This window comes from Psittacula echo (assembly GCF_963264785.1).
Source record: "Psittacula echo genome assembly, chromosome: 9".
Classification (NCBI taxonomy): Eukaryota; Metazoa; Chordata; class Aves; order Psittaciformes; family Psittacidae; genus Psittacula; species Psittacula echo.
This window is the reverse complement of record NC_137745.1, coordinates 20,706,803-20,725,422: the sequence shown is the minus strand read 5'-3', so window position 1 is coordinate 20,725,422 and position 18,620 is coordinate 20,706,803. Positions and strand designations below refer to the sequence as shown.

The 18,620-nt window shown below is 62.4% G+C and overlaps 1 protein-coding gene across 2 annotated transcripts in view; it reads right to left on the bottom strand.

Moving 5' to 3' along the window:
• CELSR3 (cadherin EGF LAG seven-pass G-type receptor 3) overlaps positions 1 to 18,037 on the bottom strand; it is a 31,248-nt gene extending 13,211 nt beyond the window's left edge. For both annotated transcript variants that reach the window (XR_013957604.1, XM_080625227.1), the window contains exons 1-16: positions 14,928 to 18,037; positions 8,817 to 9,449; positions 6,586 to 6,808; positions 6,064 to 6,179; positions 5,147 to 5,235; positions 4,578 to 4,735; positions 4,214 to 4,377; positions 3,690 to 3,815; positions 3,376 to 3,545; positions 2,987 to 3,172; positions 2,742 to 2,852; positions 2,327 to 2,495; positions 1,933 to 2,074; positions 1,668 to 1,788; positions 1,193 to 1,376; positions 1,011 to 1,112 (exon numbers count right to left, since the gene is read on the bottom strand). Coding sequence is in view for 1 of the 2 variants with exons in the window: in XM_080625227.1 (XP_080481353.1) it covers positions 1,011 to 1,112; positions 1,193 to 1,376; positions 1,668 to 1,788; positions 1,933 to 2,074; positions 2,327 to 2,495; positions 2,742 to 2,852; positions 2,987 to 3,172; positions 3,376 to 3,545; positions 3,690 to 3,815; positions 4,214 to 4,377; positions 4,578 to 4,735; positions 5,147 to 5,235; positions 6,064 to 6,179; positions 6,586 to 6,808; positions 8,817 to 9,449; positions 14,928 to 17,982 (5,749 nt within the window). In the remaining variant the exon portion in view is untranslated. The remainder of the gene's footprint in view (positions 1 to 1,010; positions 1,113 to 1,192; positions 1,377 to 1,667; positions 1,789 to 1,932; positions 2,075 to 2,326; positions 2,496 to 2,741; positions 2,853 to 2,986; positions 3,173 to 3,375; positions 3,546 to 3,689; positions 3,816 to 4,213; positions 4,378 to 4,577; positions 4,736 to 5,146; positions 5,236 to 6,063; positions 6,180 to 6,585; positions 6,809 to 8,816; positions 9,450 to 14,927) is intronic.
• Positions 18,038 to 18,620: the final 583 nt, after the last annotated feature.

Sequence of the window (18,620 nt, the reverse complement as noted above, 5' to 3'; positions counted from 1 at the left end):
TGCTGCTGCTCAAAAAGCAACCCCTTTCCTCCACCCCGTGGCCATTCCTCCTTGGCCTCACCACCCATTGCTCATCGCCAGCTCCTTCCCTCCCAGCCTAAGCAAGCAGGTACCAGCCCAGCAGAGCAGGACTCATCGCAGCGGGAGCAGAGCGCTGCAGGCTCAGAGCAGAGGGTGGCAGGGGCTGCATGCAGCTGCAGCCAGGTTTGTGCTGGTTAGTGTGCTGGGAGCAGGGAACAGCACGGAGGAGCAGTGAGGCCAGGCAAAGCGTTGGGAAGACACTCGGCAGTTCCAGAAGCGGTGGGGAAAGCACAGGGGTGAGCAGGGTGCCAGGCAGGAAGCAGGGGGGAAAGCCACATGGCACAGCCCTTACAGCACAGGGGGAAGGAGATGGGAACAACCTTACCTGCACCCCTCAAGCCTGAGCACGGAGGGCGAGAGAACCAGGGAGAGAAGCGACAACAGTTAGGAGCCGAACCTGCCTCCTCCCGGGGCGAGCGGCTGGAGAAGGACAGCGTTTGTATTGTCCCCAGGGGCTAGCACTGCCCTACAGCCCCAGATCCCTGCTTGTGCCCTTGCTGTCACCCGGGACGGCCTCCTCCAGCCTGGGACTCCGACTCCTACCCAGACACTCACCTAACGCACGCTGTGCCCTGCTCCCCTGGCAGCACACACCGAGGCTGGGGGCAGTGGAGCTGCAGCAAGGCCCTGCAGGCACTGAGATGTCTGACCCCAGCCTCAAGCCCTCCAAAACCAAAAACCAGCAGGGAGAAGGTGGGGACCAAGGCCAAGGGAACAGCACAGTCCTGAGGTGGGTGACAGACCCCACAGCCTGTTCCCAGCCCCCTCTGCTCCCCCCAGGCTGCGGTATTTTCTTCTTCAACTTCCTTCTCCCAGCCCTCAAGCCCAGCTAAATGGGACTGGGACAGCACAGAGAGACACTGCTGGGGCTGCTACAGCCCCCGGCAGCACGGCCAGGCTGCTCCCTCCCTACCGCATCCCCTACTCACCCAAGGAGCCTTTGGGACACAGCACCGCAGCTGAGAAGCCAAACTTGGTCTGGGGCCACCACACACCCGCCTTGAGGCTTTTGGGGCAGCCGTCATAAAGCACTGTGGGGACACACAGGCAAGGGGCTGTCACAGGGGTGCTCACTGACACCAAACCCCACGCACCCAGTCCCCACACTCACCCTCGCACCCACTGGGTGTCACCTCGGCGAAGGGGCTGTCGCAGCCATTGCACTGGCGGCCGATGACCCCGGGCCGGCAGTGGCACCGGCCCGACTCCCTGTCGCAGGAGCGTGAGGTGGAGCCCACGGGGTAGCAGTCGCAGGGCAGGCAGGTATCGCTGCCTTTGGGGCGGTAGTGGAAGTCCTGGCGGGGACAGGGGCAGCCATCAGACAACCCCTGCGGACAGCAGGCAAGGCCAGTGCCTGGGGAGCCGCTGGAGCCAGGGTAGAGGAGGGCCAGGCTCTCCTGAGCTGCCCCCACTGTCACTGAGCCGGGGCAGGAGAGCCCCAGAGGAGCTGAGCAGGGACTGAGCCCAGAACTGAGCACACAAAGCAGGGCCTGGGCAGCCACCAGGCCTTTGGAAGGCACAAAGAACAGCATCAAGGACAAGCAGGGCTCCAGTCCCTACATCCCCACATCCCCAGCGCCCCTCACCTTGCAGTGGCACTGCCCGTTGGTTTTATTGCAGTCGGGGTCAAAGCCCTTGTTCACATCACAGTTACAGGGCCCACACGTGGGGTTCCCCCACCAGCCCTTCGGACACTGCTGGTCCATCCTGGGGAGAGAAATAGTTCCTCTGTTACAGCAACCAACCCCCCCTGGCCTCCTCCCCATCAGCCCAGCTGCTCCAAGGAGCAGGGTGGCACCGAGAGGTCCCTGGTCACAGAGCCATGGCCCTGCCCCGTGCCCCACATCTCACCTGTGCTCACAGTACTGCCCAAAGAAGTTCTCGCCACACTCGCACACATAGCCCAGGGGCGAGCCTGGCTTGCGGCGACACACGGACTTGTTCTTGCAGGGGTTGAGGTGACACACATCCACACAGTCCCCCCCGTAGTACCCTGAGGTGGGGACAGAGAGCACCGTGTAAACAGGCACCTTCCCCCTGAGAGGGGCCAGGGCACCAAGGAGTGGATTGAGGGACTCAGGAGGGACTCTGCCCTCCAGAAGAGTTGATGAGTGTTTGACAGGGATGTGTCTTGCTCAGGTGAGGGACAGGAGAGCAGTGACAGGCCAGGAGGGAGCCATGGGGAGGAAGGAGCACACAGACAGGTGTGCAGAGCGAAGGGGTGGCAGGGTGCTGCAGACCCTACCTGGCTGGCAGATGCAGGAATAGCTCTGCCACTCGTCCTTGCAGATGCTGTTGGCTGGGCAGGGGCTGGAGTCGCAGGGGCTCGGCACGCTGCAGCCAGCCTCCACCCGCAGGGCATGGCTGGGCTTGGGCAGCACCATCCCGGTGACACTGTCACCCAGTCGCACACCCTGCAATGCAGGTGACAGAGTCACAGGGGAGGCAGGACAGACACACCAGGCTACAGTTCTCCTGCCCGCCACAGACCCACAGGGGCAGCCAACCCCCATCACCCTGTTGTGTAGCTTTATGACAACCCCATGGCACCTCAGAGCTTTGAATGCTCAGAGGGAGTGTCACCAGCGAGACGGATCCATGTTTCCACCCCTCCATGTAAGAGACCCAACAGAAGGGAAAGGCTCAGAGCATGGACTCACCTGTATGCAGCCCCTCAGCCCATTCTGCACCTCGCCAGAGCCCAGGACTCCCCCCACGTGCAGGTGTTTCACCTTCAGGCCATGCAGCTCATTTCCAACAACCACCGTGTCCTGCAGAAGGAAGGCAGTAACACGGGACGAGTGGTATTAGCTCTGCCCCAGCCCTCTCTGAGGGTGCAGGGGCCTGTTTATGCCAAGCATCCCGCAGTTCCTGTCCTGGTGCTGCGGTCTCAGGCAGCACCTACCTGGTAGAGCCCAAAGTCGAGGGTGAGGGTGATGACATAGCGCAGGTCTCGCCCGCTGCGGACATCGCGCAGCTCCAGCTGCAGGTCGTGCCATCGCCCATCGCTGAGCTGCTGCTGGTCCAGGAGGAGGCTGGTGCTGCGCCCGGAGCCCCTGCTCACCACGAAGGAGAGCAGCCCCCCAGCCAGCTGCAGGGAGGGAACGACAGCGGTGAGCCAAGGCATTGCCAACTCCAGTTGCATCCAGCCTACCCTCCCTCTGAGCACGAGGAGGGAAACCCAGCCCTGCTGAGCACCCCTCCACAACCACCCTCTGCTAGGGCTGGGGTCAGCAGGGTGGGCAGGGTCCTGCTCTCCTGGGCTGGAGCACAGTGCTGTGGCTGAGGCCGTACCTGGCAGAGCAGCGTGGTGTACTGGCCAGCGTGGGCCTGCAGAAGCACCCCATCCGGCTGGCGCGTCCGAAACGCCAGCCCCAGGTACCACGGCACTGAGATCTTCACATCTGTCTTGAAGTCCCAGGTCAGGACACTGTTGCCCTGGAAGTAGTGGGCATGGTGCATGGCTGGAAAGGAAAGTGGAGGTGAGGAGGAGGGATGAGCACTACATGCAGGACAGCAGAGCTAGTTCATCTCACATGAACCCCTTACTCTGCTTCCACAGCAGCCCCCGCACAGCCCTGCACGCACCCCCCTGCCCGTGCACTCACGGTAGCGACAATCTTTGCCCCCAAAGCCCACGGGGCAGAGGCAGGAGAAGGTCCCCCAGCTGACAGAGCAGGTGCCGCCGTTCTTGCAGGGGCTGGAGTCACAGAAGGTGTGCTTGGCATGGCAGCCTGCAGGAATCAAGGTCACCCACGTCAGACTCTACCTGCTCACCATCTCTCCCTGGCCCACATGGAGAGGCAGCACTGCCCATCAGCCCTTTCCAGGCTGCCAGAGGGGCAAGCCTGGCTGCTCAGCCTCTCTGCACAGGCCCTGCCTGCTTCAGGGATGGGGATCAAGGCTGTTGCTGCTCCTTATGCCAGGCTAGACATGCAGGCTCTGTGTTTGGGATCAGGGGACATTCCCAGGACATTAGCTGGGGTGGGGACTGGGCATCAGGGGGATCTGGAGGCCCCATTTTCCAATGGGAAGCTGCTCAGCTCCAGCTGTGCTGCCATGATGCTGTTACAGCCCAGCAGTGAAAGGCAGTTCCCAGGACAGGGGTTGGCAGGAGCAGAGGTGCTGGTACCTGCAGCAGTGCCGTTGTTGGCGATGTAGGAGGCCAGGTCAATGCGTTTGCTGTCGATGTACAGGTCTCTCATGCATCCCACAAAGTCCCGGTGAGTGACGGGGAAGTTTTCCGGCAGGTTGGGGACCCCTCCGAGGAGCAAGGGACCCGTGAGGTCCAGGGACCTACCAAGGACAGAAGCCCAGGGCTGTAAGATCCACAGTGACCCCAGGCAGGCCAGCGCTCCCCAGTGCAAGGGCTGGGAAGCAGACACCCTCAGCGACAGGCACACAGAGCCAAGGTCCCAGATGCGACACAGCAGCAGTGTCCCCACCACAACAGTGTCCCCACTGCAGCAGTGCCCAGCTGCCCCCAAGGAACTCACTTCTTGGAGCTGGTCTGCACCCCCTCTGCGGCGCAGGAGTAGTTCCCAATCTCACTGCCGAACTGCAGGGCCACGGAGGCGTCACACTCGTCCACTGTCACGATGGCCACCTTGTCCTTGGAGGGGCCCTGCACCACCCCCAGCGCGCTGACCTTGGGCTGAAACCCAAGGCAGGGCATTAGCAACACACCCAGACCCAGGCACCAGGGCTCCCACCACAGCAAGGAAGGGACCTGAGCACAGCCCGGTTCTCACTGCTCTGCTGGAGGTGTGAGTGAAGCAGAAGGAGCCCAAGCCAGCACACAGTGCCAGAGATGGACATGGGCACGCACACTGTGTGAGGCGTGTGACACTGGGTGACTCCTACAGCCCCAAGGGTCGACCCGAGCGTCAATCGCCCACTGCACTTGGCTGCCTGCTCCCCTGCACCCATCCCCAAGGGCTCAAAACCACCTCTGCCTTCTCTCCAGGGCAGAGCCAGAGAACAGGAGAGCCAGAGCTGCTCACTCACACCTTGCAGGGAGTGCACTCACACCGTGCACATGTGGGGACAGCCGGGGCACACACACCTTGTTATAGTAGCGGAGCTGCAGCGTGTGCCACTGCCCATCACTCACACCTCCTGGCAGGTAGGGGCTCACCACCGTGCTGGACTCCCCTGCAGACAGAGATGATGTGAGCTGAGCTCTCCCACAGGCACCAAGCCCACAGTGATGCCCACAGCTTCATGCAGGGATGGAGAAGGGCTTCAGGGAGACAGCTGAGCGCAGCGGCCTCTGCTCGCTGTGGCCTTACAGCAGGAGTGGGGTGGGGGAGTCACAGCCCTGGGACCAGCAGCCAGCATCCGGGATGGCTCCCATGTCCAGGCTGCCCGCCAGCGTGTCCTGGCACCCTGCATCCGCCCTCCCGCCAGTCAGCCCAATTGCAGCAGTGGCAGAGTGGCCACCCAGTGCTGTGTGCAGGGGACAGGGGAGGAGAGCAGGGCCCAGGATGGGAAGGAAGCCTCCATTGTTAACACAAGGACCCAGTACTCCTGGCAGCTGAACCTTTCACCCCTGGGGGCAGGCAGGACGGGTGCAGGAGGGGCACAGTATGGGCACAAAGGAGCAGAGATGAGAACAACGGGATAGCAGCCGCCCTCCCCAGAGGGTCCTCCTCTCCACACTGGCTCACAGCAAGGCAGGAGGTGAAGCTCACAGTGACAGAACGGGGCAGAACAGCAGCAAAGACACCAAAAGGGTTTGTCCTGGTTTGTGCTCCCAAGTCCACTGCTGCGCTTGCATTCCTAAGTGCAGGGAGGGTCCTGGGACAGACACCCATCCCCTGGGCCATCCACTGACACTCACCAACACCTCTCTCAGCCCCGTTTTCCTCAACACAGGCTCCATCCAGGGCAGCACCCTTCTTCCCCTGCTCTGCGATGGCCTCCTCACAGCTCCCACAGCACAAACCCCATGGCAGGGATTTGGGGTCACCCCAAGCCTACCTGTGGAATACTTGAGCTGGACCTGCCCCTGGATGATCTCCACCGCCAGGAAGTCGTGCCGCTCATTCAGGCGCCCATTGTAGAGCAGGAGGCCGCTGGGCTCCACGGTGCTGAACCTGGGGCAAGGAGGAAGCAGGAGGGCAGAGCATGCGCCAGGAGCACGCGGGGATCCCTGCTGCCCATGCATGCACCCGGCACAGGGACAGGGGGAGATCCGGATCCGGCCCTGGGTACAAACTGAGTTGGGAAGGGGCTGGGAGCTTGACCCAATGGGTGCTGTGGGAGCACAGGGACCTGGCATGGAGGCAGAGAGCTGGCAGCAGGGAAGGGATGAGTGGACAGCAGGGGGGGGCCGGTGCAGATTCAGAGCCCTTTGGCTGAAAGAGCCAGGGCAGCCCCGAGCTGAGGCAAAGCTCCTAACACAGGGGCGTGGGGAGCATCTGCCAGGCGCTGGCCAGGCCCAGCGTGCACCAAAGGCACCAGAGCAGGGCGAGGTGACCGGGGGGGGAAGAGAGGACTCACGAGAGCGCGAGGGTGAGGTGGAAACGCTGGCGCAGGCCCCGGAACATGACGAAGGAGCGCGGCGGGAAGGAGCGCGTGGACACCTCGCAGAAGGGGCTCTCGAAGCCGCCCGCCGGGCACTGGCAGCGGAAGCCGCCATCGGGGCCGTTGGTGCAGGTGCCGCCGTTGCGGCACACGCCGGGAGCGCAGCGCCCAGAGCGACTGTCCACTTCACAGTTGTCACCTGCGGGGAGAGACGGAGCTGGGGACACAGCGAGCATCCAGCACCCCCTGCCCCAGTGCGGGCCTCGCACCCACCACCCAGTTCTGGGTGGTCCAGTTCTGGGCCCCTCAGTTCAAGAAGGACAGGGACCTGCTGGAGAGAGTCCAGCGCAGGGCGACTAAGATGATGAAGGGAGTGGAGCATCTCCCTTATGAGGAAAGGCTTAGGGAGCTGGGTCTCTATAGTTTGGAGAAGAGGAGACTGAGGGGTGACCTTATTAATGTATATAAATATATAAAGGGGGAGTGTCACGAGGATGGAGCCAGGCTCTTCTCAATGGCAAACAATGATAAGACAAGGGGTAATGGGTATAAACTGGAACACAAGAGGTTCCACTTAAACTTGAGAAGAAACTTCTTCTCAGTGAGGGTGACAGAACACTGGAACAGGCTGCCCAGGGAGGTTGTGGAGTCTCCTTCTCTGGAGACATTCAAGACCCGCCTGGGCACATTCCTGTGTAACCTTATCTAGGTGTTCCTGCTCTGGCAGGGGGATTGGACTAGATGATCTTCTGAGGTCCCTTCCAATCTCTAACATACTGCGATATTGTGTGATACTGTGATACCCCCTGCCCCTGTTTCTGCAAGGGTCTGGGGCAGCTGGAGCCAGTGAGGGATGTGACAACCCGGGTGTCACCCAAGGCTCCCCCAGACAAGCCAGTGCTGCCAGCCCTGCAGCACGAGCCACTGGGCTGAAGTGGCCAGCTCCGGCTGAAGGGGAAAGTTTGGACCCAGGACAGGATGGGAATGGGACAGGAAGGGACTGGCCACAGCTGGGGTGCACGGTCCTAAGGATGGAGAGGCAAGGACAAGCCAGGGAAGTCCCGGCAATGCTGAGAGTGCCTCTTTGGGCACAGCCACTGTACCAGCCTGGGACAGGCATCACAGCCCTGGCTCTGGGGTGTGGGCACAGCCCAGGACCACTGAGCTCCCCTGCCAAGAGCTATGGAAGTCTCACCCATCCTAACCTAACCCTGCAGGCTCTGACACAGGAGCAAAAGCCAAGAGGAAACCAGCCAGGTGAGGACACCAAATACCCCTGCACCTCGCTGTGTAGGCACCAGGGATGTCCCAAGCCAGCTCAGCAGTGCAGGCTTCTGGCCAGCCCCTGTTCCCATACAGCACACAGAGAACTGCTCAGCCTCAGCCACAGTCCTACACCCCAGGGCCCTGCTCCCATTACTTGCTCAATGGCATGAAAGGAGGATGAGGAGACAGCATGAAGTGACAGGGAAACGAGCTCATTAACCCTTCTGCTAATGGCTGTTCATGCTTCAGATGCCGGGGGTTAATTACCACTGACTCTGTTATCTCACCAGGAACCGCGATGGGAGAGCAGCTCCGAGGCAGCCATCTGCTGCTGTACTCCCCCCAGCAGCCACAGCCCACCGTCCCCAACGGCCAGGCATGGGTCTCCACAGCCTGCTGGGGACTTGTGGCAAAAAGACACTGTCTGGTCCAGGGATTACAGCATGGCTGGGACCAGATCCACATGGATCAGATCCTGCCTGGTGGGGCAGCTGGGCCCAGCCTCCCCTTCTGTTCTGGGAGGGCAGCAGCTCCCCCAGTGCACATGGGGCCAGCACAGGCTTCACACCTCTGCAGGCCAGCTGAAGGCTGGCACAGGCTGAGACCAGCACCTCTGATGGCCCCAGAGCTCAGCACTAGCATGGGGCAGGGCCAAGGAGCCTCCTGTGTCCCTGGCAGGGTCCAACCTGGTCCTGCTCTGGGAGAAAGGCTGGGAGGTGGCACCAGGGTCCCCCGAGCCCTCCATCCCACCTCCCTACAAGACAGATTTCTATGGCAACCTCAGCCCTGCACGTCCAGCGCCATGGAAACACGGAGAGCCGGGAGCAGAGCCGGGAGGGCCTCTGAAGACAAAGAGGGGCCCCACCACCCTGCGGGGCAGAGCACCCCGCCATGGTGACAGTCACAGCGAGGGACGCGCCGGCCGTGCCCCCGGCACTCACCCATGAAGTGCTGGCGGCAGACGCACGTGTACCCCCCCTCCTTGCGGGTGCAGCTCCCGCCGTTGCGGCAGGGGTTGGAGTAGCAGAGGTTGATCTCCGTCTCGCAGTAGTCCCCGGTGAAGCCCTGCGGGCAGCGGCAGCGCAGGCCGGCGATGGGGTGGATGGGCCGGAACAGGGTGGAGGGGGAGGCGATGAAGGGGGCCGAGCTGTCGAACTTGAGGACGGAGATGCACTTCATGTAGTTCTGGCAGGGCTCCCGCAGGCAGACGTTGTCGTCGAAGGGCAGCACCTCCAGCATGGAGGCGCCCGTCAGCGCCATGCGCTTCATGTACAGCTGCTCCTGCAGCTCCTCCGAGCTGAGGTAGCGCCCGCCCCGCGGCGCCAGCGCCGAGAAGCTGACGTTGAGCACCGTGCCACCCACGTCCGTGTCGTTCTGGATGTTGAAGATGAAGATGTCCTCCTTGGGCGTCGCGAGCACCGTGGCCACCCCTTCCAGGAAGGTGGCCAGCAGCGGGGAGAGGAAGCGCTCCTGCCACATGTTCTCCAGCCGCACCGTGATGCTGTTGGCCAGCATGTCCTCCGTGATGATGATCACCCGCAGGACGCACTGGGCCGTCACACTGTGGATCCCATCTGCGGGAGGGAACAGGGACACGCTGCAGGTCTTGGCCTGCTGCCTGCAGGGTCTCCTCCCTCCCACCCCGGGGCACTCAAAAGGCCCAAGTCCTTGGCTAAGGAAGAGTGGGGCCACAGCTCTGGGGGCCAGCAGCATGCCGCCGGGGATGGAGGGGGAGCGGCCGGTGCGGCTGCACCTTCTGCTTCCCTTCAGCCTCTCCACTGAGACAACTCTCAGGTCTCTCGGGTCTCCTGCCTGTGCTGCATCTCGGCAGCAAACTGAGTGCTCAGAACAAAGGTGCTCAAGAGACACGGGCAGAAGAGGTCCCAGCAGGAGGCTGGGCAAACACAGGAGCCAATGCCAGGGCCTGGGGTGCTTTGCTTCCCCGCTGCACCCCGTCTGCCTGCCCCACGTGCCTTTCCCTGCACTCTCCTCCTGCCGTTTGCTTCCCCTCTCCTCCGGGGTCTCCAAGGCTTTTGTGCCTGTTTCCCTGCTTCCCCCCTTCTCGCCATCTGCTCCGCATCTCTTCCTTCCTCAGCCCATCTCCGGTTTGTTTAATTCTCTTTCATCTTCATTTTCCTTGGAAACCAGCTCCCTCCTCCTGGGACCCTGCACCACAGGAGCCGTCTCCCGAGCACGGCAGCACACTTGGAGCCTGCTTTCTCCCTGGACCGTGACCCTGAGCAGCATCCCAGCCCCACGTCAGGCACACTCATGTGCTGGCAGTCAGGCTGCAGGGACACAGCACAGGACATGGGACACGGCACAGCCCCATGGCAGCAGCTCAGCCATTCCCCTGCTTCATCTCACCCACCTACCCAGCTCCCAGAAGCCCAGCGGATCCTGCTGCCATGGAGGATCCCCCCTCCGAGCCTCATGAGCAAAGCTGCCTTTGCTATTCCTCTCTTCCCGTGGCTGCTGCGCTGCAAAGCCTTTGATTCCCCCAGCCCTTTTGAAGCTCACAGAGCAGGAGGATTTAAAGACTGAAATATCTCCCTTTTTTCCCCTCTCTCTCTTCTACTCTTCAGAAGGTGACAGCTTTCTGGTGACCCCGCAAATTCCCATGCAAGCACCAGGGCTGGAGCTCTGAAGATAAGGGCTGGGGAGCAGCGGTGCTGGCACAGTCACCCAGGAGCTGATCTCCCGGAGGAAGGGAGGTCGCTTCTCTCTGAAATCACCTTGCTCCTGACCTGTATGGAAGCAAGGTGAGAAACCACCCGTCGGTGGTGCGCTGGCTCTCACAATGCAGGGCAGCACGGGAGCAGTTACCAAAGAGCTCTGTGCTGTCCGGGCTCAGCACAAGGAACCAGCATCGTCACCTGCATCCCTGAGGCACCTCCTCTCTGCAAGAGGCTGATCCAGGCCTGGGGAGGCCGGAGCATGGGGAGAGCCACAAGCCTGGCTCAGCTGCACTTGGCAGGAGATGCTCCCACACTCCCAGAGCCTGGCGAGGCAGCACCCCGGGACACCAGCACCCTGAGAGCAGCTCCCTCCTCCGCAGGAAGCTGTGCATGTCCTGCTCCATCTCCTCTCCCTTTGTACCCTCCTTGCACTTTGCCTCTGGCCAAGGCAAGTCAGAGCTCGGCTCAGCCCAGTGACCCCTTCCTGTGCTCCCTGAGCTCCTGCTTCACATGGAAGCAGCCGGGAGGCCCAGGGGACAGCTCTCGCCCTCCCCAGGGGCTGCCAAGCGCCCAGCAATAGGCAGGCAGACATCTGCCTGATTTATGGCTCCCATTAGGCCTTGGCTGGCACAATGCTGAGTGCTGGAGCAGGCCAGAGGCCAGCAACGCCTCCCAGTTCAAGGAGGCTGTGCCTGGGGAAGGTGGGCGGCAGGGTACCCAGCACCCCTGGCATTGCCCAGCCCATGGCACCGAGCACCCCTTTCCCCATTCCCCACAGCAACGTGGAGCCAGCCCCGGCCCCACAGCCATCCTTGGTAAGCTCCCCTGTACCACCCTGTCCCACCGCAGCAGCACACCCAGGGCTGGCTCCGTGCAAGGAGAAGCAGATAGTTAGAGAATGACCTGCTGCAAATGGCAGGAGGAAGCTACCAAAGGCAAACCCAAAGCTGGCTGGAGGCACTGACCCCCGTGGGAGGCATTGTCATCACGAATGCTCAGCCTTTCTCATTAAATCCTGTGGCCAGAGAGCTGGTGTCTGGCCAATATTCATGTAGCAGAGCAAGGAGCCCCGGAAACGTGCCTACAGAGAAAGGAGCAGGGAGAAGGGATACGAGGGGCCGGGCAGCACCGAGGCATCGTTTTTGCACTTCCACAACTGACAGCAACCAGCTTCAGAAGCAGGGAAGCTGCAGAAGGAAGAGCTCTGGACAGCAGGGGACAGGCAGCAGACTCCTCCTGGGAGCTGTCTGCCAGCCTGGGACTGGAGCTCCGGGCCTGTGTTGGAGGCCTCTTGGGGACAGCAGGGATGCCGCCCGCTGCCCAACGGTGTCCTGGGTCTGCCAGGGCAGGAGCCCACCTCCTCTGTCCCCCTGCGCTGCCAGAAGCTCTCCAGACCCTTGGCAGCACCAGGCACGGGCTCCAGCCAATGCTCCCACCCTGAGAGCCCCTGCGCCGCTGGCAGAGGCTCCCCATCGCCTGCAGCAAACACCTTGGCCTCCAGCCTTGCAGGGAGCTCCAGGGATGGGGCAGGCAGCAGCGCGGCTCCAACAGCTCCAGCAGAGCCTGCATCCGACAGTGACAGCCACTGCTCCGCCCGGGACACCCAGGGGTGGCGATGGCCTCTGGGACAGGCAGGGCAGCACTCACCTTTGCAGCCAAGGAGCAGTGAAACATCCCCAGAGGAAAAGCTGGGAAAGGAGGAGACAGGCACGGGACGGTGAGCAGTGCCCAGTGCTTCCGAAGGCCTTGGGCAGACCTCTCAAGGCTGATGGCACTTGACAGGTTAAGAGATCTCAAACGTAAATCACTCCCCTCAGCCAGCACAGAGCACCAATGTCACCCTCCTGGCAGCTCAAAGACTGGGGCTAAAATACAGTAACCAAGACCACTCCAAAACTGTGCCCTAGCCAGGACTGGAAAGCCTTGAGTCTCGCACCCAAACTCTGTGGTCAGCACCTCCAGCTGTGATGGACCCAACAGGAGAGGATGTTCCTAAGAGTGAGCTCCTCATGGGACGAGAGGCACACAGGTAGTGAAAGGCCAGGGCAGCCCTGGGACCCCCACCTGGCTTGAAAAGACAGCTCTGATGTGCTCAGCCCCAGGAGCCAGGACAGACATGCTCTGGGTGGGTCCTCCCTGCCAGGCTGGGGTTCAGGTGGGATAACTGCGACACGCGGGTCCCCTCCTCAGGGCAAGCCTTTGAGCTGTGCACAGAGAGCTTGAGGGGAGCAGGGCCAAGGCAACAGCCAAAGCTGAGCCTCCCCCTTGCCACCAGCCTGGCCAAGCGAAACCAGGCTGGGATGGTTTAAAGACAACACGATGGCAGCTTCCTACAATGCCCTGATTTCAGTGTGCTGCCACCACAGACACAGCCCCGCCACCTCTGCCTAGCATCCTGAGTGGCCAAGAGCCCCTTTTAACAGCCATAGGTGCCTATGCACCTGCAAAGAACTGGGCTCAGTCTTGAGGTTTTCAGTCCCTCTGGAAATTAACTGGTTTGTGACCATGGAATCCCAACTGGTTTGTGTTGAAGGGACCTTAAAGCTCATCCAGCTCCAACCACTGCCAACGGTCAGGGACACCTTCCACTAGAACAGGGTGCTCCAAGCCCCATCTGGCCCAAGTCTTCCCTGCTTCCAGCAAGGGGCTGAGCTGAGAACACACACTGCTGACAGGCCCCTTGCCCTGCACCTTAGGCAGATCCAGCCTCCCTCAAAGGGACCATAAAGCTCACAGGCAGGCACAGAAGCTGCCCCCTCCTTGGGGCACCCTCCATGGTGCTATTGTTGCCTTCCTGCAGGAGGAAGGTGCTCCGGCGCGATGCTGTGCGGGGCTGTGCTGGGCAAACAATGCAGCTGGCTCTGATGTCCTGGCCACCAGCCCTGCAAAGCCCCCCTGCAGCCAGCACAGGGCCACAGTGCTGCTGGCTGCACAGGGGCTGCAAACAATAACGGCAGCCACCAAAGCAGCCTCCACCTCCCCAGCAGCACCAGGGCCAACAAAAGGCCCCTTTCCTGGTGTTTCGCTTCCCTCCCCAGGACAGCTCTTCCCCTTCCATCTTCTCCCCCATCACCAGCACACCTCTCCCAGCCGCCCTTCCCATTGGAAGATGACGACACTCTAACTGCAAGGCCCCCTCGACGCAGGACTTCAGGATGCGATTGTCTCCTGCCTTTGTGCAGGGTTAAGTGTGCGAGGAGGCAGGGCTTGCCTGAGCACACTGGGCAGGGGCTGGAGGGGTCAAACCACGCCATCTCCTGCAATGGGCAAGTGCGTGTCTCAGCCAGCCCTGCAGTTACAATTAACCCCCAAAGAGCCCCAAGCCAGTGCCCAGTCTGGATTCTTCCCAAGCCAAGATTGCCTCGAGCACGTCTGCTCCTTCAGCCTCGCTCCACCTTTGGAAGGGAATCCTCCCCTTGCTGAATGAGCCGCATAGAGAGGGAAAGGGGAGGGCAGCTGGAAGCCGAGGTCAGGGGAGTTCCACGGCTTAAGGCTCCCCAGGTAACTCAGTGCTGACCCCTCCCGGGAGGGCTCCTGCCCTGCCCCAGAGCGGCTCCTCGGTTCAGTGATGGACGGACGGACGCCTCCATCTCAGATCACGCATCCGCGAGCAAAGAAAGGCTGATGTGAAGGCATCAGGCAATGGGGAGCTGCAGGTCCCAACCCCACCTGCCCACACACAGCCCCCCAGTGCATCTGAAGGGGACCCCAAAGCCCCCCAAAGCCATCACTCATACCCACACTGGGATACTCCAGCAACACACACGACACGAGAGCTCTAAGCACGGAGCTGTGGGGTTGGTTACAGCTGCCCCTCGCAGCACTCAGGTGGCTGCAGGAAGGTGGTGCCAGGTCTGAGGCTGCAGCACAAAGCGCCGGTGCCGGCACGCGCCACAGCCAGAACCGGGACAGAACCGTTTGCTGCCAGCACACGGGTGTTTCTGAGGGGCTCCCTCCCCAGCACAGCCGGTCCCAGAAGGGACAAGAGCCACCAGGCCTGGGACACAAGTGGTGTTGGCAGCCCCCAGGCCGGCAGCTTGGTCACCATGGCACACCGCCAGCACCCTGCGGCCACACCACAGCCTTGCTGGCGACACCAGCCTCAAAGGTGCCTTGGCAGCAGCTACACGCGATCCTCACAGCTCAGCAATGGTGCTTTGTTCTTGCAGACCACCTCTGGCCTCAGCCCCCTCACACAGTGCTCCCCGGCAGCTCCCACTGCTTCCCAGCCCCTCCAGGATCATCCCCCATTGGAAGGGGCTTCCAATCCAAATCTTGCTGCCAGCCCCCAGCCCACCCCCCCCCGATGCAGAACAGGCCCCCTGGAAGGTTCAGCACTCAGGGTTTAATGATGGGATGGTTTTCACTCCCTACCTGTGACAGTGACCAGCATGGAGGCCACGAGCGGCCGGTTGTTGTCCAGCTTACGGCTCAGCCTCAGCTCCCCGCTCGATTGATTGACAATCAACAAGTGCAGCTCATTTCCCCGCTCAAAGGTGTAGAAGAGGCGGTCGGATGCGTCTGGGTCATAAGCTGGGACCTTCCCTATGACCCCCGAGGGGAAGGTGTTGGACTTATTGGACACGTAGTTATTGAACAGGATCTGGAAGTTCTTGAGAACGGGGCTGTTGTCGTTCTGGTCAATGAGTTTGATGTGGACCGTGGCTCTGCTGACCAGAGGGGCAGAGGTGGCCTGCACTACAATCACGTACTCAGGTTTTGTCTCATAATCCAGGTCTATCAAGGCTGTGAGCTCCCCAGAAAAGATGTCCATCTGGAATATCTCTGGGATGTTGCCTTCCACAATTTGGTACATGATCTGGGCATTGGGTCCCTCATCCGGGTCAACGGCTGTGATTTGGGCCACAACAGAGCCTACAATGCTGTTCTCCTTTACCAGGACCTCAAACTCTTCGGCAGGGAAGACAGGGGCATTGTCATTCACATCCTGAATGGTAACCTGGATGTGGACAGGAGTGCGCTGAGGAGGGATGCCCCTGTCCACAGCGTACGCTGTCAGCTCGTAGACAGGAACGTTCTCGCGGTCCAGCCTGCGGACGGTGCGAATGATGCCTGAGGTGGGCTCGATGGTGAAGTCTCCATCCCCATCCTCCCCGTTCTGGAAGGTGTACTGCACTCGACCGTTGGTGTGGGCATCCCGGTCAGTGGCAGAGATCTGGAGCACGCTGGTGAAGGGAGGCGCGTCCTCAGAGATCATGCCCTGGTAGTGAGGGCTCACGAACTGGGGGGCGTTGTCATTTACATCGTTCACCATGATTTCAACATAGGTGGTGTCTGCTTTCTGGGGGATCCCGTTGTCCTTGGCAGTGATAGCCAACGTGTACGTGACCTGGTCCTCGTAGTCCAGTTCTGCCTGGAGAGTGATGGCCCCGGAGTCTGGATCAATGCGGAACTGAGGGACATTGTCTTCTAGATAGTAAGTGATGCGGGCGTTTTCCCCCACGTCATCATCCGTGGCGCTGATCACCACCACGGTGCTGCCCACGGGCCGGTCCTCGTTGATGCTCACAGAGTAGTGGGCACTCTGGAACACAGGCCGGTGCGTGTTGGCATCGGTGATGTTGATGTGAACATGGCAGTTGTCACGCAGGGTGCGATCGGAGGCCGTCACAGTGAGCACGTAGCGCCTCTCCTGCTTGTAGTCCAGCGGCAGAGACAGCGTGATGAGCCCCGTCCCGCCCTGCGTGCTGATGGAGAAGCGGTTCCGTGTGTTGCCTCCCGTGATCTGGTAGGTGATGGCACTGTTCACGTCCCGGTCGATTGCCGTGACACTGAGGACGCTGGTCCCCACGGCTGCATCCTCATTCAGGCGGATGAAGTACTCCTTCTGGGTGAACTCGGGGCGGTTATCGTTGACATCCATGACGGTAATGGTGACGCTGGCGGAGGCGGATAAAGACGGGGAGCCGTGGTCCCGAGCCTCTACCCCAAAAAAGTAGTGCTCGACCGACTCGCGGTCCAAGGGCCCGCTGACCGTGATCCACCCCGTGGCACTGTTCACCACGAAGGGTGTGTCAGCCGAGACCCCTGTCAGTTTGTACTCCAGGCGCGAGTTCTCGCCGTAGTCCGCGTCCACTGCCTGGATGTGGATGACGGAGTGGCCGAGGGGAGCGTTCTCCAGGACGGAGATCTGGAAAGGCGTGCTGACAAAGATGGGGGCATGGTCATTGATGTCCACCACCTGGATGCTGGCCATGCCGGTGTTGTTGGAGAGGGGAGGGCGCCCCGCGTCCTGCGCCCGGATCCTCAAGGCGTACTCCCGCTCCACCTCAAAATCCAGCGGGGCCACCACCTGGATCTCCCCAGTGACGCTGTCAATGGAGAACTGCCCCCGGCTGTTCCCGCTGATGATGTTGTAGTGGACCAGCGCGTTGTTGTCCTTGTCCAGGTCGGTGGCGGTGACGCGCAGGATCTCGGTGTGGGGCCGTATGTCCTCCCTCACCTGCACGATGTAGCGCTTCTCGCTGAACTGAGGCGTGTTGTCGTTCTCATCAAGCACCGTGATGTAGACCTTGACCGTGGCAGAGCGGGGCCCCGGCTCCCTGCCCTGGTCGTTGGCCTCCACCACCAAGGAATACCGCTCCATCTTCTCCCTGTCCACGGGCCCACTGGTGGTGATGAGCCCAGAGCGCGGGTCGATCTCAAAGACGGCGTGTGCCGCCCGCTCATTGACGAAGCGGTAGCGGATGTTGGCGTTGGGTGGGGAGTCAACGTCGGTGGCCCGCAGCTGCAGGATGGGGTACCCCTCCTCCACGTTCTCCCGGATGGTCTCCCGGTACTCGCCCTGCTCGAAGACGGGGTCGTGGTCGTTGCGGTCGGCCACAGCGATGGCCACCATGGTGGTGGCGGAGAGCCGGGGCGCGCCGTGGTCGGCGGCCGTCACGCGGAAGTAGTGGAGCTCCATGCTCTCGCGGTCCAGGGCCTGCGTGGTGGTGATGAGCCCGGCCCGCGGGTCGATGCTGAAGAGCTCCCGGGACCGGCTGTTCATCAGCGCGTCCATGGAGTACACGAGCCGCCCCGCCTCGCCGCCGTCGGGGTCCTGCGCGGCCACCGCCACCACCGCCGTGCCCGCCGGCTGGTTCTCCGCCACCTCCGCCTGGTAGTTGTACTGCGGGAACAGCGGGTGCCGGTTGGGGGCTGCGCGCCGGCCCCGACGCCCCGGGGATGGGCACGGGGATGGGGACGGGCGCGGCGCGGCGGCGCGGGGCGGGCAGCGGGGCGCCGGTGGAGCCCAGCACGGCTCTGCGGAGGGGCAGCCCCCGCGGGCCGGCGGCGCGGCGGCCCCCAGCGCGGGGGGGAACAAAGGGAGCAGCAGCAGCGGCAGCAGCAGCGGAGGAGGAGGAGGATGGCGGCGGTGGCGGCGGTGGCAGCGGCGGCTCGGGGCGGGCACCGGCTCCTCCGCCGCCATGGTGGCTCGGCGGCCGCCGCCCCGGCCCGGCGCTCGGCGGCTGGGCTCGCTGCCGCCCCCCGCCCCGCTCCGCTCCGCGCCGCCGCCGCGGCTGCCGGGGGTGGCGGCGGCTCCTCCCGCAGCCCCAACATGGCTCCCGCCGCCCCGCCCCGCGCCCCCGCCCGCCCCGCGCCGCCATCTTGAGGAGGGCGGGCAGCGCCGCGCCTCCGCCTCGCCGCGACCGGTCTGCTGCGGGCATCGGCACCGGCTGCAGCGTCCCTGCGCTACGGCACCCTCGGGCCAGGCGGCTTCAGCAGCGGCCGAGAGGAGACCGCGGGGTTGGTGCCCAGTGCCGGCAGAACCAGCACCAGAATGGTTTGGGTTGGAAGAGACCTTAAAGCTCCTCCAGCTCCAACCCCTGCCACGGGCAGGGACCCCTTCCACTGGAGCAGCTTGCTCCAAGCCCCTGTGTCCAACCTGGCCTTGAACACTGCCAGGGATGGGGCAGCCACAGCTTCTCTGGGCACCCTGTGCCAGTGCCTCAGCAACCTCACAGGGAAGAGCTTCTGCCTAAGAGCTCATCTCAGTCTCCCCTCGGGCAGGTTAAAGCCATTCCCCTTGTCCTGTCCCTACAGGCCCTTGTCCCAAGCCCCTCTCCA